The sequence below is a fragment of the Sarcophilus harrisii genome, chromosome 3 (assembly GCF_902635505.1).
Source record: "Sarcophilus harrisii chromosome 3, mSarHar1.11, whole genome shotgun sequence".
NCBI lineage: Eukaryota > Metazoa > Chordata > Mammalia > Dasyuromorphia > Dasyuridae > Sarcophilus > Sarcophilus harrisii.
In genome coordinates, this window is record NC_045428.1 from 400,305,196 (window position 1) to 400,330,923 (window position 25,728).

General features: G+C 33.9%; 1 protein-coding gene across 9 annotated transcripts in view; it reads right to left on the bottom strand.

Annotated features, from left to right (window-relative positions):
- Positions 1-25,728, bottom strand: part of RAPGEF4 (Rap guanine nucleotide exchange factor 4) — a 339,342-nt gene that overhangs the window by 53,702 nt on the left and 259,912 nt on the right. For all 9 annotated transcript variants that reach the window (XM_031960444.1, XM_031960441.1, XM_031960446.1 and 6 more), the window contains 3 exons: positions 25,273-25,388; positions 19,704-19,792; positions 14,489-14,567 (listed from right to left, as the gene is read on the bottom strand). In XM_031960444.1, the coding sequence (XP_031816304.1) occupies positions 14,489-14,567; positions 19,704-19,792; positions 25,273-25,388 (284 nt within the window). The remainder of the gene's footprint in view (positions 1-14,488; positions 14,568-19,703; positions 19,793-25,272; positions 25,389-25,728) is intronic.

Below are 25,728 nucleotides of genomic sequence, written 5' to 3' on the forward strand. Positions count from 1 at the left end.
CGGAGTTGACTGGGGGAAAAGGAGAAATACATGTACTGTCTATGAAAATGATTTTTTTTCCTGATTAACCCTTCAGTCTCTTGTTTTTTTTTTCTTTTCTTTATTTTATTTTCTAAGTGGTATAATTGCAACTGTAATCTCCCATAAGACATTATAATATGCATATGATACTTAATAGACAACTGGGTAAGTATTTAACAAAACTACTTATTAATTGAAAATAAAAATCACAGTAGATCATCATGTTCAAACCTAATAGTAATAAAGACTTAAGAGAATTAGAAAATAGAGCTAAATAATTAAAATATAATGTAGACTATGCATCTATTGATCCTTACCTATCCTCCTCACCCCATTCACTCATTCTTTTTTTGGTTTGATTTTCATGTTAATCTGTGATTTTGAAATGACTCAGAGTGCATCTGGCTTGAAAAGATTAATTTATTTTCTTTTTTCAAAGACACTGAACCTTTACTAAAATCTTTGGTGTCTTATTGTACTGTTGTATTCATTCTAGTTTTGATGACTATGTCAGCCAAAATGCAAACTTGGAAAGGTCTTACCAAGCTTGAACTACTTCTATATGAGCCTGACCATGGACAACCTATCTTTCATCTTTGGATCAATCTGCTAAGTTCTAAAAGCCTGTCATCACTGGAAGTGGATCTCTGAGTGATGATGTTTTTTTGACAGTAGCAATTCACTAATCACGGCTATGAAATTGTGCCAGTATGGCAACAGGGACACAGGTCTCTGGTCTTTGAAATATGTTATCTGATGATAAAGAAGGAGTTTGGGTAAAGAAGGATGGTTGAAAGAAGGGAGGAAAGTGGCAGTGGTAAAAATGAGTAAATTCAGTATAGATTGAGATGATGCAGTCAAATAACATTTGTTTCAGCCTGATAATGTTTGAAAGCAAGGCTCTGCTATCACTCTGCCTAAAGCAGAATGTCTAACTGTAATCCTGGTAAAGTATTTACAACATAACAATATCCCTTTCCTTTATATCACACAATCTAGACCCAACATTGCCAGCCACTTCTTTGATCTTGTATGATGGCTTCACAAATTTTTAGCAGGTAAATAGCATGATCTATAGAGCATTGAAGTGGGAATGTGGAAAACCCCAGTTTAAATACTGCCACAGACACTTGTTTAAATATATGACTATGGGCAAGTCATTTAACTCCTATTTGACTCAATTTCCCCATCTGGAGACTAAGGGTAATAGTACTTACATCCCCAGTGTTATTATGCAGATTAAATGAGATAGTATATGTAAATCACTTTGCTAACTTTAAAGCTCTATGTAAATGCTAACTATTGTGAATGCTATAGTTAAATTTATTGGTGACTCCTGAAAGACAGATGTCTCTTATGGTACTTTACCGTGTAAAATTTTCAATCCATTTCTAAAAATTATGCCATCACCAATTTTATTAAAAAAAACAAAATTATTATTAAATAAATCATAAAACAGGATATATTTATAGAAGGTTGAGCAAGTATATTAATAACCACTTTAACATGGTCAAACCTCATATAGAAAATGAGCCCTTTTTCTTCAATGATTATTTAATTTTGGGAGTCTGGAATTAGAGTTTAGGAAAAATGTCTCTAGGAAATGACAATTATTCTAATAATGTGGCTTTTGAGAGACTGGTTTATTATGGGGGAAAAAATCTATTTCCCACATTTTCTAGTTTAAAAAAAAATACTTCCAGCAAAATTTACTGACAGATTATCATTTCAAAGATTTGAGATGAAGGGTTTTCTTATTGCTTAGATGAGAACAACTTTTTTTTTTATAATATCAAGATACTAAATAATGCATTAGAGAGATATTTAATATGTTCAAGGTTAACTTGGCCTGATTTTCAAGGAGACATGTGACCTAAACACAAAAATGGCAGATTCCAATTCATGTTATGTTGAATCTAGTCTAGAATTCCAAGGTCATTGTCAGCTAGTGAAGGAGTCCCTGATTGGTAAAGCAGATAGAAGCAGGATATCATCATATCAACTGTATGCCTACATCTAAACTTCATGTAAATCTGGTTGTAGATATTAAAGTCATTGCCCACTATGCCAGAAGATATTCCCTCTGTGAAATAGGAGAAATATATGTCTTTTCCCATTTTTATGTTAAGAAAATTTATCTCATGTCTGTAGCAAATGACATAACATAGTTTGCCAAGTCTTTTGCTTCTGTCAATGATTGCTAGAAAGTCTAAAAAAGAAATAAAGAAAAAAAAGATAAAAAAAAGAATTTCAGGAAAACTAGTTTCTTTAGAGTTTGGGGAACATATGGATTTAATAGGAAAGCAATTTGGTCTCTTGTTGACAATAACTTATTCAACTTACTATGGAATAAAAATACAGACCAAAGTATTAGCCCTAGGCCTTGCAGAACCTTAATAAGCTTTTTATGGATTCCAGTTCTTCCACAGTTGTAAAGTAGGGAATTTTTACCTTTGCTCTAGAGTCTTTAACTTTAGCTTATTTCTGAACCTTTATGTCTGAATTTGATTTCCAAGTACCATGACTCCCAACTTTTCCTGCCTCCTAAAAAACTTCATGTTCAAAGGTTCTGATTTTTTTAATTGTTATTGCAGTTATTAATTCTTGAAATTTATTCCATTCACATAATGTTCCTAATCATTCAAGAATTTAATCTTTTCTAGTTTCCCAAAATATTCTCTTCAATCATTACTAGCTGAAGCACAAGGCATCCTGAAGGATTCAGTTTAGGGGTCCAGTGTCTACGGACCTAGAAACCAGAAATCTGATGACTTTGTGAAAAGAGCCTTAAGACTTAAAGAGAATTTCTATCAGAAAGAGAATTGATAGCAAGTGTGGAACATTGCATATATTTTCATTTTTTCCTCAAAATAATGTTTGGTTTTTACTAATTGTTTTTTCTCTTCTTTTTTGGAAAAGCATTCTTTATTGTATGGAATGGCTCACTAGGAAAAGGAGAAGAAGGTACTCCAGGGAAGAATTTGGTGATATACAAAGAAAAGATATGTACAGCAAGATAAATTGTATAAATACGTATGCCTATATTTGATTTACATATATTTTTACCATGTTCAACATCTATTAGATCAGTTGCCATCTAGGGGAGGGGGTGGCAGGAAGGGGGGCATAATTGGAACACAGGATTTTGCAAGGGTAAGTGTTGAAAAATTATCCTTACATATGTTTTGTAAATAAAAAGCTTCAGTAAAAAAAAGAAAAGGAAAGATACTGATTAAAAGTGACGTTAAAATGAGCTGGTAGGAGCAAAGAATCTGGTAGCTCAGACTCCTCTATTAAGTTCCTCTTAGTGAGCTAATAAACATTTATTAAATGCTTACAATATGCCAGGCACTATTCTAAGAAGAGGAGATGCACTCAGGAGGAGCTCACATTCTAATGGGGGAAACAATATAGATAGATAGATAGAGATAAAATAAATTGGAGTTGATCTATCCACAGAAGGTACTAGCATTAAGAGGGATCAGGAAAGGGTTTCTTGAAAAAGGTGAGACTTTAGCTGGGATCTGAAAGAAGCCAGGAAAGATAGGAAGAAGAAATGAAGAGGGAGAAAAATTCAAACATGAGGGACATTCATAGAGTTGGTACAAGAAACAGCAAGAAAATCTAATGTCACTCGATCATAGAATACGCAGTAGGGAGAGTAACTGGAAGAAGGGAAGGAGGGAAGTGCTAAGGGCTTGAGGTTACAAAGAAGGGCAAAAGAGCTCATGATGTAACAGAGGATACAACATGCAAACAATATGTACAATAAGTTATATATGAGATAAATAGGAAATAATGAATAGAAGAAAGGCACTGGCACTATGGCAGAATTTTAGGATGACAGGGAAGCCAGGACACAGAGTTGAGGAAAGAGACTGTGAGAAAGCTAGGGGAAATGCCCATAATTGGAAGATTGGAATGTCTTGTTTGAGAAACATCAAGGAAGTCAGTGTATTGGAAGTTAACTGTATCATTCCCCCTTCACTTTTTCTTAGTTTTACCATGCAAATAAGCAATATCAAAAGATCTGAAAGCATTTTACCCAGTATGAAATCACTGCCATCGCCAGTTACATAAAAGACAGAAGGATAGGATGGCCTTTGGTTTGAATAAGTCCCTACTGGAATCTACTAAAGATCTCATGACTCTTGAATGATTTTAAATTGACTCATGAATGATTTTAAACACTTCTGAAAAAAATAAAGTAGTGGCTGAAATGAGTGAGTGACAATTATAACAACAACAGCAAATAATCATTTTATCCATTTGGACAATGACTAACCTAAAATTAAATATAAAAGAAATATACCAAGGGAACAATTTGTCCTTAGACCATTAATTCCATCACAAAAGTTATGAAGAACAGAATGATAATGATGTTGATGATGACAGGTAATAGGGTACTTTCACAAAGTGCTTTATAAGCATTATCTATTTGATCCTTACAACAATTCTGTAAAGGTAAGGTAAATTTAAAACTGACCAGTTCACTTCAAGTGAAATTTTAAGATATCAAGCTGCTCTCTGAAAATAAAGTATTGATCCTTTGATTCTCCAAAGTTCTCTGGTTTCATTGTAATGATATCAGCTTTACTGGTATCCAGTCCAACTTCTATATCATGTAATAATTAGATATTAAGAGTTATTGTGCTCAGAAAATTCAGCACTGTGTCCAACTTAGCCAGGCTGGCTCTGGGGACACTGGACAAGCTTTATTGCTGGGTCGAGATATTCAAAATTTTTCCATGTCAAGGGTAATTGGACATTGCTTGAGTTCTGCTAGCACAAATCCAGGATTACTTTTATGCCAAGATGAGATTTTGGAGAAAGAATCTGGTGGTGATCAGCAGCAAAATACTTAGAAATTATAGAACCATTAAATTGGAAAGGATCTCAAGAGATCATGCACTTTTTCTCTCAGAAGATAGCTCTTTCTCCACAAAATATAATAGAACGCGGGAGGTGAATGCCACAAAAATTAGCAGAAATTCTGTTTTCTTTCTTGACCTCAGGGAAGTTCATTTTGATTCTGAGGCTGTTAGGGTCTGACTTTGATTAATAAGCTAGACCTGCCCATCCTTAGAAACTATAAGGAGAAGATGTTGAGAAAATCCAAAGAGGTGAGCATAGACAAGAGTTTTAGTAGAACAGCCACCACAAATTTGTCATCACTGGTCTCTAGGTCCAACACAGTATATTTAAATATGTATGAGACACAGGCAGATGCTGTTTTGAAGGAACTGGTAGGATTCCTAAGCCAATTCCAAAGCCAATGAGCCTTCATTCTATTTCTCTGTCTCTGTGCCTCTGTCTGTCTTTCTGTTTCTCTCTTACCCCATCCTTCCAGAACAATAGACCAATGCCTTCATTAAAGCATGCAGGTTTATATTACTTCTTTTTCTTTTTAATTTTTTATTGAAGTTTTTTATTTTCAAAACATATATGCATATAATTTTTCACCATTGACCTTTGCAAAATCTTGTGTTCCAATTCCCTTCCCTTCTCCCCACCCCTCTCCTAGATGGCAAGTAATCCAATATATGTTAAATTACATTATTTCTTAAAAGTTGGTTTAAATTTTCACTTTCTCTCTTAAGCTGGTGACTTGGACACAAGCTTTTAACTAATTACTTTGTTAATCTTAATGTATTACTAGGAATGCAGTTTAAAGAAAGGTTATGGGTTGTGACGAGGATGGTTGAAAAGATAGAATTAAAACTGCAGTATTTTTTTTAATCAAAGTTGGGCCTCTAGCTATAAAAAAAGAGCTGTTGAATCATTTTAACAGTATCCCAGGACAGAAACAATATTTATAGGTAATGAATTAGAAGCAGAGTTCAACTTTAACACTATAAAATGTTAAATGTTTTAACATTTTTGTGTTGAAACTGAAAGAAGTCTTTAATAAACCTCTTTAATAGATCAGAATAAAGTCACACAGCTTACTTAGATAGCAGAGCCAGGATTTAGACTAATGCCTCCTAATTTCCAGACTCTTTGCATTCCATCATGTAAATTACTGTCAGAATTATTTAGAATGTTTCATTCTAAAATTAAAAGGCCAAATAAAATGGCACTTTCCATAAACCTTGTAAAGTAGAAAAATAATTCTTTATGACATTGTAAATTTCTATTATGTACAGCTTGTTTTTTAAAAAAACATAATAAATTCAATATGCTATTTTCATTGCTATCTTACTTCTCTCTGATTCTTTCTGGTATTCTTTGTTCTCTTCTGTGTATTAGAAAATGTTTCAATTATTCTCTTTTCATTCATTTTCCCTCTCCTTTCTTTGTCTTCCCATCTCTTCCCTCCCTTCTCCTTTCCTTTCCTTTCCTTTTTCCTTTCCTTTTTTCTTTCCTTTTTCCTTTCCTTTTTCCTTTCCTTGTTCCTTTCCTTTCCTTTCCTTTCCTTTTCCTTTCCTTTTCCTTTCCTTTCCTTTCCTTTTTCCTTTCCTTTTTCCTTTCCTTTCCTCTCCTTTCCTTTTCCTTTCCTTTCCTTTCCTTTTTCCTTTCCTTTTTCCTTTCCTTTCCTCTCCTTTTCCTTTCCTTTCCTTTCCTTTCCTTTTTCCTTTCCTTTCCTTTTTCCTTTCCTTTTTCCTTTCCTTTCCTTTTTCCTTTCCTTTTCCCTTCCTTTTCCCTTCCTTTTTCCTTTTCTTTGTCCTTTCCTTTGTCCTTTCCTTTCCTTTTCTTTCCTTTCCTTTCCTTTCCTTTCCTTTCCTTTCCTTTCCTTTCCTTTCCTTTCCTTTCCTTTCCTTTCCTTTCCTTTCCTTTCCTTTCCTTTCCTTTCCTTTCCTTTCCCTCCCTCCCTCCCTCCTTCCTTCCTTCCTTCCTTCCTTCCTTCCTTCCTTCCTTCCTTCCTTGTTTTCTTCTCATCATATCTTTCTTTCCTTCCTTATATCTGCTTCCTCTCTTTCATCACCTTTTTCAAGTTAAAAAATAAAAACATGTAAAACATATACTTTTAAGCACAATGAACTTCCAAACTGGTCATGTATTGAAAGTATATATCTTATTTGTCATCTTGTATGTCAGGAAGAGGATAGAATCATTAGTCCTCTGGAAACTTAGATAGCCATTGAATAGATCAGAGTACTTTCTTCTTTTTAGCATTGTTGTTATGTATAATCATTCTTCTGATTCTAATCACTTTATTCTGTATCAATTCATGCAAGTATTCCCCAGTTTGTCTGAAATCATGCTTTCACTCATTTCTAATGTGCAATATTATTTCATTACATTAATACACCATAATTTATCTATTTCCCAATTGATGAGTGCTCTCTAAGTATCCAGTTTTTTACTATAATTATTCTGGTACATATAGGGTCTTCTTTCTTTGATCACTTAGGGGTACAGATTGGTAATTATATCATTGGATCAAAGAATATGGATTAGTGACTTTGGAGGATATAGTTTGAAATTGTTTTCAAGAACGGACTAATCCTTGAACCAATTCTTGGACGAATTCATAGCTTCTCCAATAGAATATCAGTGTGCTTGTGAATTATTATTAGAAGTAATATTTTCAGCTCATTTATTTTTATATTAAGTTTATATTTGTCTGATATTAAAGATAATCTGAATTACTCAATCATACCAAATAGCAAAAGCAATTAGCCTAAAAGTTTGCTCAATGAAAGAGGGAAAAGGAATAATTGCAAAAAGAAGACTACAATTATAATCCAATAAGCAGCAAAATGACACACAAATAATTGGAAGTTGATTATTATATATTCCAACTTTATAATGCTTGTAGTCAGGAGCTTCTTTTTTTGGCACACAAATGAAATTATTCCTATTATAGTTTAAGAGATTTCTGTCGTCATACTTTGGATAGACAAAAAATGGGCTATTCTTTCCTACAAGCCTAATTTTATTAAATTTCCCATCTATTCACCCTATTCAAATCGTCTCTTATCCTAGAAATCTTCACTGATAAGTGCAGGTGACTATTCTCTTTTCTTACAACTCTGACATTAGCTATGTATTTACTACTACATTGAGTATTCTGGCTTTGTCTTCTCAAAAAAGCTGTAGACTTCTTGAGAGCTGGGACCATGTCTTTTGAATCTCCATGATTACTACCAGAGTTTTAGACTTCCCAATTTAAAAAAAAATGTATTCACTTTTGGGGAACCAAGAGCAATATCATTTTCTAAAATTCCTCAAACCCTGCCTCTATGGTTTATCTTTCATTATAATTGCCCAGAAATGTTTCTAAAACACCAATATACCAAAATAAGGAGAAATTAGCATGCTAATGAAGCTTATAAAAGACTCAGTGCGATCAGCAAACCTAACACTATAAGAATCCAAAATATTTTACAAATTTAGTCCATTGAGTCAATACTTCAATTATTCATTTGGATGTTTAGTTTACAGGTTATCAAATATAGGTATGACAAAATTTTGGATTTAAAAGGCCAGTTATTTTGACTAGGCACATTTTGACAGATTGGAGCTGTTTACAATAAGACATGAGCTGAGGATCAGGAGAGATAAAGAACATGATGTAGATTGTGCCTTCTGAACATTGCCAACAGCAGGTTTAATATTCCATTGAGTCATTTTCCTCATGCCGGCTCTGCCTTTCATACACTGTAATTATTTCATATATTTTTACCTAGTTATTATCTTACTCACCACAGGCACCTGTAATTTTTCTGTATTTTTACTGCTCATTTACTTATTTTTAATTCAGCTAATAATGGCTCCACATATTAAAATTATCATGGTGAAAGTAAGTGAAAACCTCCTAGGATGAACGGGCGGCAGATTCATTACAGCCTACAACAGGGAATACAATATTATGTATACCTTTTTGCAGTAAGTACATGTTAATTATGCAGCTATTTATAAAACACTAATCAACATCCAAACTGATCCTCTTCAGTGTTGTTGTGCCTTGAATGTCTGCTTTGCATACAACATCTGTGCTTAGAGATGAAAACAAACTTTGGGGGTCATCTGCCCACTGACTACAGAAGAATTTTGGCTGGTGAGAATGAGATTGAATGGAGAAAAAGCAATTGCCCTTGTTTACAAAGAAAAAGGACTACCGTCACATAAGATTTAGAGAAGGAAAGAATCTTAGAGATAATCTAGCCTGGCTTCCCCATTTTACAGATGAGAAAACTGAGACAGGGATATTATGTGAACTCTTTTCTTCTTGTCTGTTGAATTCCTACCAGTCCTTTAAAATCCAACTAAATGGCCAACTCTTCATTGAAATGACCTCATTAGTTAATGAGTTCTTAATCACTCAAAAAAATTAAGACAGAGGATGAGCTACTTGTCTGGTATATTGTAGAAGAAATTCCTGCATTAGATGCAAAGCTGGACTAAGTGATGTAGAAGACATCTTCCATCTCTAAGGTTTTCTTAACCTTTTCAACTTGTTTTAAGTACATTAGTACGCCAACTTTTTCCTACTGGAAAATGAAAGTTCTTGCACTGTACAACTAATACCAGCATGGCCATTTTTATTGAATAGACATGAAATTTAGACATCTGACTTAAAGAGTTCAGAGTGCAAGTATTTAAACTAAAATAATTTGGTGTTTGGCTCACAGGAATCAGACTCCTTTCTCCCACGCACTAGATGCTGCCTTTACTAGCTCTACCAACTCACTCATATTTTCCCTCTCCTTTGTATTTGCCTTGGTAACTCTAGTTCTACTTTATTATATACAATTCAATTAAATAAGCATTTATTAAGTGCTTATTATGTGCCAGTTACTGTCCTGAAAAGCAGAAAGTAAATTGCTTGAAGGCAGTGATTGCTTTGATGCTTTATTTTTGTTTCTCTAAAACAGTGCCACATAGTGATCTTTTCCCATCCCCTTCACTGTGCTAAAAGATGCTTAAAAGCTTATCATATCTATAATCCTGTGATTTTAGAAGACCAAGTGGGCAGCTAGGTAGACTGAGAGTCACGAAGACATGAGTTTAAATTATGCCTCAAATGTTTATTTACTGGAAAAGTTATCTCAATGTCCTCATCTGAAAAATGGGGATAATAATATCACATACCTCCCAGAATTATTGTGAGGACATTTTTTTAAATTTTTGTGAGGATAAAATTAAATAGTATCTATAATGTGTTTTTCAAATATTCAAGGTATTAAATAAATGCTCCCTATTATTATTGTCTCCTTTTCATATTTAGTCATTTTCCTACTTCAGGCCCTCATCACTTGTCATGTGGACTTGTCAAGTGTCAAATATATGACCTAATGAACAAAATTGGGAAATAGTTAACAAAATAAATAAATTCACAACAAAATACAATGTTAATATATGTTTTTAAAAGTCAACATGCAGGGATTTTTATGCATAGGTTAGTGGCCCCTGTTTCTATGAGTTTGATACCAGTTTGACACACTCTTTCCCTCCCCCACATAGCTGCCAAAGTGGTCTTCCAAAAGCACACAACTGACGATATTCTGTTCACAAAGCTCTAGTGATTTGCTGTTGCTTTTAGGATAGAATCCAACCTCCTCTGGCCTGAAATCCATTCAACTTGTATTTCTAAACTGATTTCCTTTTATTCCCCCTTATGCATGCTATATTCTAGCTAAACTGGACAACTTGCTGCTCTGTTACTACCTGGTTCAACTTAGACACTTAAGTCAATTAAAGTCATTGATCCTCAGTTTTCTCAACTGTAGAACGAGAGAGGCAGACTAGATAAGGAAGGACGCTAACAGCCAAGTAATAATACTGCATCTACACATTCTTTTTTTTTTTTTTTTTTTTTTGCATAGCTTGTTCCCCAATCTGGAATACCCTCTTTCTTCTAGATTGCAACCTTTATTTCCCTTTAAGGCTCAACTCTATTGCTTTCTCTTATAAGAGTCTTTTATGGTTCCTCCAGGTATGAGTAGCCTGAAATTATTTTGAATATATTTTGCAAACTTATCTATATAAATATTGTTTCCCTACAGTAGAAGGTGAGTTCCATGAAGGCAAGATGTTTCATTTTTGTCTCTCCAGTCCCAGTCCCTATCATGGAGGAAGATTGAAGAAATATTTGTGGAACTGAGTACTATAACTATAACTATAAGAGGAAAGTAGGAGATAGAGGGTGGTGATGTTAATTAGGTTGAGCAATGCAGAAGAGAGGCGGATTTATGGGGTTTCATGTTGGATGGCCTCCATCTTCTTGATGATCTTAGGCAATAAAGTTATCTCCTTGAATGTCTCTGTGTGTAGGTGTCTGTAGGTGTGTATATTTACAGGGGAGGGGGTAGAATGGGGTTCAATTGAGAAGATATATGTTTGAGTAATTGCCTGGCAAGCTAAAGAAAATGATAGAGTAGAACTGTTAGACATTAGGAAGGGTTGAAGTTGCATGTCATATCATAGTGGGTGAAATCATCTCTATTTTCTTCATCTCATAGATGAAAAATGAAGATATAATGAGATTTACTTAGCTGCTTAATCTCACACAATCTATTGCTATTGACTGACAAATCAGGGTTTTTGAAGAGTTTCTCCTTGTCCATCAAATCCCCGTATGGTCAGCATAGAAACAAATGTCCATCTCAACTTAAAAGGCAATAGCAGCACTACTACTTTGACACTGAAGTAAGATTCTGACAATCCCAGCATTGACAGAATTTAACCCCTTCAGTTCACCACTAATTCCCCACCACCACTCATAAACTGCTATGCATTGAATCAGTAGTGTCTGATAGGAAAGCAGTAGAGTGGAATGGACAAATCAGTATCTTCAGAACACTCTCCTCTCAATGCTCCATTTAAACCACATTGTCACTGAATTACCTTTGTGGTCAGGGGAACATGTATGAGAATGCCTAGAGAAAGAAGAAGGCACTCCATGGCATAATCACTGGGAAAAATGCCCATCAAATAAACCACTTATATGCATATATTTCCAGGGATTAGTTAATTTACAAAGTAGCAAACAGCAATCAAAAGCATGTTATTTCTTTCTAATACCTAGAAGGCAGGGGATTTTTTGGAAGGAGAAAAATGAGATGTAAAGATTGGTGGAATGCAAGAAAATGCTTCTAAGTGATTTTATTATACAGGTATTAGGGTCCTGCTACCAGTATGTGTATAGAAGATTAGCAGAGGTACTGGAGATGAGAGAGGAACTGTTACTTAACCATAAGAACTGCTGTTGTCCTGTTCAGGAGCACTCTCTTCAATCCTACAAAAATCTTCTACTAAGATCTTTTAAAAAGATCCCTTAGGACTTAAATATCATGATATTGGAAGAGTAAAACTCTGTCATGTAAGATGAATATCTAAGATAATTTTGTCATCTCTTTTATGTCAGACATTAACTTATACCAGAGATCTATGAATTCTCTAAGAGTTGAGTAATAAAGACATGGTTATGGAGTGATATAGATAACCCATAGGTTTCTGGGATTACTTTATATAATAATCAGACTTTGATTTCAATTTACTTTTAGATTCTGTTCACATTTCCAGGTTGTTGCTTTTTTTAAAAATTTCTTTCCAATACTCAGAATTTATTAAGTGCCCAAGTGGGCATGGCATTGGACTCCGAATAAAACTATTTTTATATTTACCACACAGGTACTTATGTTTTAAGGGACACAAGTGATACTGGTACCCAAGCTGAATCTTTGTAAAAGATCGGATGCAAAGGCAAGGAAACAAGCACAATTTTTTAAAATTACAAAATGTCTAAGTTTGAATATTAGGGTTTTAGGGATTGAAAAGGGAAAAAAATGCTTTTCCTATATTTCTCCTTGCACATAGTTTGATTGTGTTTTCCTTTGGTTCATGTTTATACAATATTAACCAGCTACAATAAAGGAAATGCCTATTCTCAAAGGTATTTTTTTTAGTCTTCTCTACAACCCTGAGTCTAATAATGACTCCTATGTGTACAGTTAAAAGAGAACAATGTAGCATGGAATTGTCCATTTGTCTCAGAAAAAATTGAACATGAGCCAGAAAGACCATATTATATATGTAAGTCTCATTAAGCTGTCATTATTTGGAAAGATAGTTTCCCAGACAAATAAACACTCAAATCTCACTCTTGCAGCTCCCACTGAGTAACATATTCAGCTCAAATCTCTCACTCTCATGCATTCTGCTGATTTCAATGAGAATTATGGGTATTTAGAAAAATGAGAATCAGGTACATTAATTGTAATGAAAAAGAAAAAAAAAATGCATGTCAACAATGATTGGACTGCTTTGGAACAAGGAATATCAGTGAAAGCCATTCTCTCTTCAACACATTTTGCTACCCAAAGTCAACTTGCTTTTAATTTCAAAATTTTGTTGTTCTAGTATTAAATTACCCCTTTCATATTTCAGGGTTGGGATATGGGAGTTCTTAATATCAGCATCTCAGCTAACTCCATTAATAGATCTTAAGCAATTGCCTAAAATAATAACCATTTCCAAGTTGTCTTCTATGAGATACGAGTATCACTATTAAAATGTACAATGTTTTTAAAAATCAATATGAGAATAAAAAAATAATTGGTGAAAGGATAAAGTAGTTGATAAATAATATCTGAAAAGGACAGAGAAGAATTATAATAAACTCAACATAACCATGTATCTGTGGGCTAATTGATATGACTACTTTTCTCAATGATATACAACTTAAAATAAGAAGGCAAAAAATACTACACTAGGAGGTTTTTTTTGTCCACATCTGGCTATCTGAGCATGTCAGAAATTAGCAGCAACATAGCTTTCCTGTAGGAACCCAAGAATTGTCATTCTTTCTATAGAAGGGATGTCAGAGGATGATATGGTTGCAGTCCTTTATAACATCACCAAGTTAGAAAACTGCCCCTAAAATGCTCCCTCCTTCTCTCCCTCTTTCTCTCTCCTCCTTTCTCTCACTTTCTCACTATTTCTCTGTCTGTCTGTCGGTCTGTCTCTCTCTGTTTCTGTCTCTGTTTTTCTCTCTCTCTTTGGCCTTTTCTCTGCCACACCTATGTAGTCATATACTTCCTTCTCAATTCAATTTCCATTTTCTTCTGGTATAATCACTGATATTCACCATCTTTCATTATGTATAAAACAAGTTAATGGATAGTATTTCAAAACATCAATGGAATCATGTTTTATAGTAGATCAATGGTACTTTCTTCATCTGTATAGATAGTCAATCAGTCAACAAGCATTTCTTAAGTGTCTACTATGTGCCAGGTATGATGCCATACTGCTCACAGTCCATGCATGTCTTCTTACCTGTGATTATCATCAATATCTTTTATCTATATAAAGGAATTGGGGAATTCCCCTAGTACATGATGGTTAAGGTAATTGTAGGTGGCTCCAAAGTTCTGTGATGGGGGAAAAGCTATGGATTTTCCTCAACTTGATGGCATTACTTACCAGAGGATGATGATCAGAAGGTGTCATGGTGATGTGAATCTTTTCTGTGAAAGGTAGTTCTCAAGGGAAGTGACTTTTCATAATAAAAGGATATTGGGCCACCAGAGCTGGGCAAAGCTGAGAATTAGGCATGAAAACACAGTGCATCATGATGAAGTCATTTAAAACTGAATCTGAAGGGGAAAAACAAAAACAGAATAGAATTAAGTTTTTATGAAAGAAAGGAAGGAAGGAAGGAAGGAAGGAAGGAAGGAAGGAAGGAAGGAAGGAAGGAAGGAAGGAAGAAAGGAAGAAAGAATTATCCTTGGTCCAGAAATACTAAGTAAACGGCAGCTTTTATTCCAATCTTTCTTAGAAAGTTGTTTTGGATGCAGTTTTTTACAGCTCCATGGATAGGCCTGGGAGGCAGAAAAATTCCCAGTTCATGGATATCTTGAGAAGCAGTCACTAGCCTTTTTGCTTTGATCTGAATCTTGCACATATCAAACATTTAAGAAACCATTGTTGAATGAATGGAGGAATAAATGAACAAACCTGAGGAACACAGAAGCAAGACTTGAAAACATGAATGTTGTGCTCCCCATGACTCCCCTAGACTGTCTAACTTACCTAACATTGTTGTTACTCAATCATATGCAATTGTTTGTGATCCTATATGGGGTTTTCTTGACAAAGATACTGGAGTGATTTGCCACTTCCTTCTCTAGCTCATTTTACAGATGAGGAAACTGGGTCAAACAGGGTTAAGTGACTTGCTCCACAGTCATACAGTTAGTAAGCATCTGAGGCTGAATTTGAACTCATGAAAATGAGTCTTCTTGATTCCAGACCCAGCATCTAACTGCCTCAGTGATAAGAGGAAATGATCACTCCAGTATCTTTGCCAAGAAAACCCTAAATGGAGTCATGAAGAGTTGGACATGACTGAAATGACTGAGTAACAAGAAAAATTCTCCCAAGCCTGTTATGGGGATAAAAATTAAACAATTTTTGTAAAATATTTTGAAAACCTTAAAATTCTATGTGAATGTCAGCTAATCATCATTGTTAGCATCATTTATCACTGTCATCATCATCAATAATCCTTTTTATAAAAAATAGCCATCTACTTTATTTCCAATACTTTTCTACTACAAAAACTTATGCCACAAATATTTTGGCACATACAGGACCTTTATTTTTGTCATAAACTACTCTGAGGATTCATCCTTGGCAGTAAGACCTGTGAGTCAAAAACTATGACTATTCTAGTCATTTCTTTTGCATAATTCCAAAAGGCTTTTCAGAATGATTGGACCAATCCACTTTCCCATCAGTAATGAATCACTGAACCTATCTTTCTACAACTCTTTTAATATCCTTTCTTAACAGCTGAGAAGATAAGTAAATACATCTATGTAATTCTCTCTGTTTTTCTTTTCTCTGTGTGTCTCTCTTCCTGTAATATATATAACATATTATAATATAATATTAACATATTATATAGTATACATTATATTATGTAATGTTATAATTTTTGTATATATGTAATATTTACATATTACATATATACTTATGATCCATTACTTCTCATCTTTCCTATCCATTATCTCTTATACAGAGTTTCCAAAGCTATTTGATCAGGTAATTAATATTTAGAACCCTAAAACGACCCCCTACATTTGATGCCCAAGAATTGGGGAGGCAGTGTGATACTGGGGGGAAAGTTCTGAATTTAGAGTCAGAGCGTCTGACTTCAAATTCTACCTTTTAATTTAATAACTCTTTGATATTGGATGAATCATTTAGCCTCCCTGGATCCTAATTTTCTTATGTGTAAAAGAAGCAGATTGAATTAGGTGACCTGTAAGGTCTTCTCAATCTCTACATGAATAAACGTTGGTGATTCTGATCAAATTAATTGTCCAAAATGTTGTATTTCATTCATTCAAATGATTTGGCCACAGCTTAATAAATATAGCATCATTTTACTAATGATTATTGGTTTTTTTTCAACTATCAGGAAAGCTGGCTGCATGCTTCATCAAGAGAAAATATGTGGTCCAAGAAAAGGGTCTAATTGTTAAATTATCTCCATGTCAATAAGGGTAGTTCTAACATTGACAAATAGAACCTTTCCAAGTAAAAAGAAATAGTTTTTCTGTTTTGTCTTAGGAGCAATTTTCCCCAAATCCACTAAGTATTTATCAAGAACCTGCTGAAGAAACAAAAGGTTCCGGTTGACCCACAGTTGAGATATAATACATGCATTATATATACACAGAGATGGATACATAGGTATGAATGTGTATATGATGTGTTTAAATATTAATGAGAGTCCCAAAAATCTTAGTGCAGTTATAGGCCATCAGAATTTAAAATTGCATTAAATCTTTTGGAACTCTCTGTATATAAAAAATGATAATTGAATCCAAGGGAAATAATGAGATCATTGAGAAAATGTGTAAGAGCATTAGGAGATCAGTGAAATACATAGTAAATCTTTATATTTAATAATTATTCAAGTCATAATTTTATTATCTAATCTAGGCCAAAGTTTAAATGATGAAAAAATTTATTTATGTAAATCTAGACAATATCTAGGCAAAAAGGAAGAATGGAGTTCATATTTAGTATTATTATTATTTATGTATTCAGAATTATTGTCTGATTCATGAATACGCTAGTTGCATTGTGTGAATGGAATACAATGGTACTCTTTCTCAGATTAGACACACAGTTTTAAAATATCATCAAAATATGCAAGGAATAAATATTGACACAAAGTTTTAAAAACTGACAAACTACAGCAAAAAAAATTACAAAAAGTCTCACTTTCATTTTTCAGATTATTGCTTGGGATTTAATAGATGTTTATGCCTGGCATTCAGTAGGTATTTAGTAATTGTATGCTGACTGACTTAATGAATGAATGACAGCCTAGACCATTTCTTAACCCAGTTCTTCAGCACATTGGGATATATGTTTGTTATATACAGTTCTTTATTTTAGAAATAATTATGGGACTTAGCTTTTCCTAAACTGTTTACTGCTTGTAATACTGGCCCAATACCAAAGCTTTCCCAAAAAAGGATATTGAAATGTTAAATTAGAGCAGCTATACTTTATATAGAATTTTCCTACTTTGGAAGAATGGAATCAGAAACCTAACATCAATGAGAACATTCTATATCTTTTCTTTGGTGGGGAGGAGAAGGGGAGAGGGCTAATGATTTATGTAATGACTACAAAATAGATTAATTTCTTGACTTCTACATTTTGTTTTTAAAAAGTCAGTAAAAGCCAGTTTCCTTAAAATAACAGTCCCTTCAGAGCAGACCTTAAAAGGAAAGGCACTATGTTTTTTTTTTTTTCCCCAGACAGTAAAAACCTTCCAGATCTCTTCTTAGATAAGAGACTTGCCAATGTAAACAAAAATTTTCTTTTCTGTCAATATTCAGATTATGTAGAGGTCTGTGTTTTGTATCAAACTGAGAGAATAAGACATACTCATGAACACATAAAACAATCAAATATACAGAAATATAGCTAAGAATATAAACTAACATTTATATAGCAATCTGAAGTTTACAAAGAGCTTTATTACATTATTTTATTTGATCCTCACAAGAACCCTGTAAGATAAGTATTGTCATTATTATACTTGTTTTTACAGATGAGGAAACTGAGGTAGATAAGGTTAACTTAATTGCCCAGGGTCAAATACCTGGCAAATACGTGAGACAGAGTTTGCATTCTCGATTTATTGACTCCCAAGTCCAATAATTTATATCATACCTCTTAGTTACACTCCCTCCCCAGACACACAAATATACATTCATACATATGTCTATTTATATATGTATATGTATATGTGCATACGAATGTATACACACAAACATAAAGCTTATACATATGTGTGTATTGTGTATACATGCATACATACATATGTAGGCCAAATTAGAGAGGAAAAGGTTGAAGTATTTTTTGGATATATAACTGAAATGCTTCTGATATCCTATCCACTTTAATACCTCTTCCTGACATGAAGGTCATCTTTAAAAATTCTCAAAAGCCTTGCCAGTGGATCCTTACAGTGCTGGAAAGGCTCTGAGTTCAGACCTGGGGATGAATTGGATGTACAAGTTCTAGCCTAAGTTCAGCATCAGTTTGTATTTTAGAATGATATATTTTTCAGAGCAACTCTGGAAAGCCACATAGTAAGGAAGTTATGGAGAAAGTATGATTCTCCTCAATGATTTGGGGGTGGGAAGAGTACTCTGATGAAATCATAAAATTTTGAAATATTGACCTACATATCTCTGATAATTGAGTTGTCCTGATTAGAATTATTTAAAAGGCTATATGATCTGGAGTACAGCAGGTATGCTTTTTCTATCCTGTAACTTCCCCCTTAACTTGTATGAATAGAGTGTCAAAGCATCCAACGAAAATTAGAAAATGGAATAGGAGAGAGAAATAAAAAGTAGCAAAGATGTTTGGAGTAGTTAAACAATAACAATAATATCTCATCCTACAAAGATATTGGGAAATTTAATTTTGGAAATGTACTTTGGAATCATAAAGAGCTTTGTAACAAATCTATAATTTTTAGCAAGTAACTTGCATCTACACAATTTAATGTTCTTTGAAAAAATATGAATTCACAAGATCATAAAGCTAGAAAGGACCTGAGAAATTATCTACTTTAACCCCCTCATTTTGTAGTTGGTAAAATTGCCTCTAAGAAATTAAATAATTGGTCCAAGGTCACTAAGATAGTAAGAAGAAAAGACACATTTTAACGTAAGTATTTTAGCTCCAAATTTCCAATGTGCCATATTCCTTAATAAGTAGACTGCTCTTGGCACCAAGCACAAAGATCTAAGAAGATTAAGTAACCTGAATGAAATCATTTAATAAATTGGTAATACAGAGAAGACAAAATTTCCTCATTTTGAACTGTTAATCTAATCTTGAGAGGATCTTCATCCATTTGCTAACTAACCTCTTAAAGGCACTTAGGAGTCTAGTCCATCATACTGTGATATTCCTTACACTGTGAAGCTGTTTGAGAATCTACATTGATTAGAACAACTCTTCTTGAACTGTACAAGGCAACTTCTCAAACCCATGGTTCAAATCTAGGAAGTCTGCAATCATTCGTTTGGGAGTAACCAAGAGAAGAGGGCCCTGAGAAGCAGAAGAGAGAGCGTTCCCTACCGTCCTATTCATCAATGACATTCCGCTCATCACTGACAAATCAGACTGCCCTCTGGTCTATACTATAAAGATTTATGATAGATGTATCTAATTACGAAAACACATACCTGTCACTTCATTCAAAGATTGCTCAAGGCGTATTGTTTCTAGGAAATGTTCTAAAATTTTCTCAGGAGTCCCTGACATCACAGTGTACCTGGAGAAGGAGAAAAAAGTGGTTAGTTTTTTCTAAAGCAGAAAAAAGGGTTGTATAATAATGAGTAATGTGTTATCATAGCATAGTGTATATTTCTATACATATTTTATAGAGTATAGGTTTATATACTACATATAATATATATTTAACATGTAGTATATTTGGTATACATAGTATACATAGATACACTAAATTGGAGATAATCAACATTCACATACATATGCATTAACACATTATTTATACATATATGTGTACCTAATTGTTTGCATGTTGTTCCCCATCAGACTGTAATCCCCTTAACAACAGGCACTGTCATGCTCTTTGTATTCTCAGCACTTAACACAGTGTCTGATAACTCCTAGGCATTTAGTAAATGCTTTACTTATCTTGCCAATTCCCAGCCCATGAGCACACCTTCTAATTGGTGGCCCTGTCTACAGAGACCCCAGCTTACAATATCACTGAAGAAGTTCAGTGGGTACTGCAATGAACTTCAAAGTACATTAAGGTCCAAAAGTGTGATTAGTTGGCTTGGGGAAAACAGCTAATAGCTAACAATAGTTAATTAATGTCATTTGCATAGGACCAATAGGAAATTAGATTTTTAGGATTTGATCTTTGTAGGGAGCCTGATGGGCTTCATTATATGAATATAAACATATAATATATATGTACATACATCTTTATATAAATGTAGGCATATATAATCTACAGGGCACACACATGTGCATACATGTATACATATGTGTGTGTGTATATATATATATATATATATATATATACATACATATCTATCTATCTACCTATCCATCTATCTGTATAGTAGACTCACATCCAAGGATAAGAAAGTAGAGCAGGAAAAATAGCATTCTATTTCTCTAATGATTCAAATTTTCTCTTACTTCTCTTCCATCTTATTCATTGACTCATCCTCTCATTTCCCATTATTCTGAGCATTTCCTTCCCCACCCTGCCAAAATACTGTTCTTAGCCTTCATTCTTTCATCAAAAATGGAAGAAGAATCTAGGTTTGAATTTTAGCTTAGACACTCATGACTTGTGTTACTTTTGGGAAATAATGTAATTACTCTGTTATATGTCCTCATTTATAGAATGACAGGTTTGGATTTGATGACCTTAAGTAAATGTAACTGAAATCAAGGCTTTTTTTTTTCTCAGGAATGCATTTTTAATGGAGTAAGATAGCAAAATTATAGCCTACTTTTAACATATGGACTTGAAATAACGATTCGCTTCTCTGGTAAACAAGTTAGAGAATTATGGTGTAGGATCATAGAATTAGATTTTGAAAAACCTTCAAGCTTATTTAGTCCAATCTCTTCATTCTGCAGGTGAGGAACTGAACTACAGAGAGATTGTCAGGATATAGAACTGGATGTCGAGGATAATGTAACATGCTTTAGAAAGCTCATGATTTGTGTATTTAGAGAAAAAAAAAATTATTAACATAACCAGTAAAGGGATCCTTAGATATGGAACAAAAAAATATTGCCTTCTTGGGATACTATAAGGTCTTTGGGTCCCATACTATTGTGTGAAAGCTGCCAACATAGCTTAATGTCTACATATGGAGTTGCTCCTCAAGTAAAGATAAATAGTGGTGATCTAGAAGAAGCAGGGAAAGATATATGTGGACTCAAGGTTTAAAAATTGTATCTTTTGGATTTTAACTACACCAGAGGCCCTGAGACTTCATGGTATCTCCTATAACTTGACTTATAAAATAAAGAGCTATATGCTCCAGAGAATAGAATTTTCTCTCTCCAACATTATATACATTTGTAAAAAGTTTAATGGTTAAGATTTCTCTGAGCCATCAGAATTATTATGAAAGAACACACTAGAATGTAAAAATATCTTGGATAGTTGGTTCAATTTTATTTTTAGATCTGGGAGAAAATAACTGACAGGAGCCCCAACAATGCAATTAGAAAATGTCCCTTTGCTTTTAATCCTCTGGGAGGTCAAGGCTTATTCAAAGACTATATGTGAGGGAAGGACTTCTTGAAAACAAAGAAGGCATAGGTAATAAAATATTCTGACATTTTGTTGGATCCATATCTCAGAAGATCTGTGTGTTCTCTCTGATAGACAACTATGAATCTTCTCAATTTACATGACCCTAGATCTATATTCCCATAAATCCTCCAAAAGGGGTTGCCCAGTATTCTGGATTAGTCCTTCTTCAAGATCTCTGGATGATGCATGGGTACCAATGGAACACTTGGCCTGCCCCTCAGTCATCTTGTGCTCTTGCCAAATGACTGGCTTTTCCTTCTCAGGCATCTTTCTGATGAGTGTCCTTCACCTCACTTCTCTTGAACAGTTCTTCATTTGTAATGTATTACAACCTGTTCATAGCCATCATGTACCTCTTGATTGCCCTTTGGGTAGGTCTCAGATTTTAATTTTTTGGAGATAGGGGAATCCTGAAGTCATACAGAATCACTGGAAGAATATTAGTAGTTATAGGATGGGCCTTTGTTTCTTGAGGAAGTTTGAGATTATTAAAAAGATAAGGTTAGAGCCTGGTTCTGTGATTTCACTAATGTAAGAAATTTTTGGCAAAAGAAATTCCCTTTATGAAGAAAAGTTGGCACCGTCTCGACAATTTATAGCTATATCCTAGAGTTCTGAGAGCTTAAATTATTTTACCCAGTCAGTTTGTGTCACAGGAGGATCTTCCTGGCCTGGAGACTTGCTATCCCTACTAAGACAAACATACAGGATCACACAATCAGTAAATATCTGAGGATATATTTGAACTCAGAAAGATGAGTCTTTATGACTCCAGGACTGATGTTCTATCTATTGTGCCACCTAGCTACCTTTGTACTACTGTACAATTTCCCAAAGATAATTCAGGCTGCTGTCCTCCTGGGTTCATATATATGACACTGTCTATTATATAGATACTGATGGAACAGCTCTATCAGCTATCCACCCAAATGAATTATCATTATGAATGACAAGAAATCTTTATTCACTTGATTTTTCCCTATGTACATGGTTACAACTTTAAAAAAAATTACTATGAACTTTTTGAGGAATCTCTGCAAGGTATACTTAATTCAATGTAATCCACAAATAGGAACGCTTAAAATATCCTATCATCTAAGGAATACATCTCCATTTGGACTCTGTGATAATCATCTTCCACCAATGAAAGTTGTAGCTATCTTTAGTGAGTGCTGTATCCCTGCTTTATGACTTGTTTGATATTGATAATAGTGGATTATCAAAGTTATTTCTGATATTAGATACTTCAAAGAATCTTGTATGATTTTGATATATATATGAATTTTCTTTTAAGGAGAGCCTAAAATCAAATGCATTTTTATAGTCATTAAGAAATAAACAGTACATCTTATATTCATTACAATGACTATAAAAATATTGTTTGCTACAGAACATTATCTGTTCAGGATTTTCTTGATCAACATATATTTTCCTAAAAAACTTGCAGAGATGACAAAGGAGGCAAATGGTTGAGTAGCTATTAATATTCTCTTGATAACTTTTTTAGGTGATAGCAAAAAACCTTTTCTAGTCTCCTCTCTTTTAAATACTTTTTAGAATCATCACCTAACAATCAAAAAATTTTGTCATCTTCAGCACAGACCTCTTGCTATATATTTGGTCTAGTTCAGCCATTTTTCTTATCTTTCTTTTCTTTATTGCCATTTCATGAAGTCCATCAGGGACTGTGGTGTTAGAGTCCAAATGTGGTGGCTCCACTGTAATTGATGGAGAAAAGGGCTTGTTATAAAATCTTTACATATCTTTTCTATATATTATTTATTTGTGTTTCTTCTTCCAGCCTTATGTCTCACTGTCAAGGAGGTACATCAGCTAAGTTTATTCTCATCAAGATTCCTTTGATTTTTACTTCATTTTCCCTTGTTATTTTATGAAACAGTACTGTTGACAGCAGTTGCAGGTCTAGTCTAATTTGGTGTTCTTGACTGAAATATCTCTGCTTTCAAGGAACTAGAATTAGACTCCTTTAGCTTCCTTGTTGTGGCAATTGATTACATTGTTCAACTTGGTTAGGAAACATAATGGTAGTGCCCATGTCTTTTCTTTTATCCATTTCCCATTTTGAGGGCATCAAAAGATAGTTTAAATGAGTCAGGTTGAAGTTGATCAAATATATACCATAGTTTCTCATTTTTATGCTTTGAGTTTGATATGGACTTTTATCTTTATTTTAACAGGCTGGTAATTTAACTATAGAGATGTCCATAATTTAGAAATAACTCCTCTATTACTCCTAACACTTAAAAATAAATTTATAATGACATTTTTACATTCTAGTAATGCTATTATAATGGCTTGCATGTATTAGAGAGGGCTGGAAGATACATATTTTTTGTTTTAGAGCTTGTTTATGTTTTTTTTTTTTTTTTTGTCAGAACCTGAATTTCCTAGTTTTAGTCCTTGTTCTTCTGTAAGAACTTAAGGAAACTTTTATCTCATTAAGCCTCTATTTCCTCATCTTACAAATGAAGAGATGACACTAGATGAATTTGAAAGTTTCTTCTCTAAGCTTTCTGTGACTCTATGATTCCTATTTGGTCATCTTGCTATGAAAATATTTACAATTCATCTCTCTGACCATGTCAGGATTTGGTGCTATTTCTCCTGGTTTTTGCATGAATTTGCTTTCATTCAAAAATTAAATAGTAATCTCCATATTAAAATATCTCATTTCAATTTTTGGAGCAATAGTTTAAGATTCTCTATAAATAAGTTTACAGAGACTACTAAGAAGCCAAACATGTCCTATAACCCCACAAAGGAAACATTTGATAGACATCTTGTGTAGGAAGATGCAGATAAAAGCAGAATTAAAACATTATTTTTAAAAGACTCTGAGTCAGAAAGAAGGTGAGAGGAATAAGAATCAAATGAAGTTTTGAATTTAACAGGCAAGTGGATGTTGATGAAAATCATTGACACCTACTGTCCTATGTTCAGCATGCTAATTTCTAAATACTGAATTCTAATTCTAGCCATCCATTCTGTTGCTTCTTTTCATTCTCACATTTCTGAGTCCAACCATTTTTACCTATTGTGCAGGGACCTACTGGTCGGATGTTAATATCCTTTCTTCTCTTCTCTCTCCCCCACCTTCTTCTTCTTCAAAGCTACCCCTCTAAAGTATTTTCAAAGTGTAAAAACTTTTAGTGTAAGCAATATTCTTTAGAGAATGATTTCAAATAACACAAGACCTCATACACAGAGAAAAATGGATATATTATGATTTATAAGATGTGTGATTTAGTCTATAGTAAAAATGTATGAACACATATATGTACACACACATATATGGTAAAAAGAAAAGCAATATGGCCCATCAATCTTTCACTGAGGGGAATGTGCTATTATAGAAATGATGTTCTCATGTGCAAATGTTAATCATTGCCTGACAACTGCCAAGTTGGATGAAAACATACTTTTGCTGAGGTTGTGAGTTTCCTTGATTAGAAGTTCTGTTTCCTGCTGGAACCTTCTCCAAAACCAACACATCTTGGTCATGTTCTTTAAGTCTGACTGTGTTCGCCTCAACGTCCTAGAAATACAAATCACACCACATACCAATGCTTCCATTTAATTAGAAAATGACAAAAATAATTGAAACGCTTCAGACACCCAGTTGGGGCTTGTGAGAATCCCAATTAAAAGAGCTGAAAGGATCTTAGGTTATATCTAGTCCAACCTCTTATTTTACAAATGAGGAAACTGAAGCCCTGAGAAGTTAAAGGATTTGCCAAGAGTTACACAGGTAGTAAATGACTGAGTCAGAATTGGAAACTAGGGCTCCTAACACCAAGCAATCTGTAAACTTGCTGGCTGATGGGCAACGATCTCAGATTGAGAATGTTGTTGTTATGGTCCAGTCATTTTTAGTT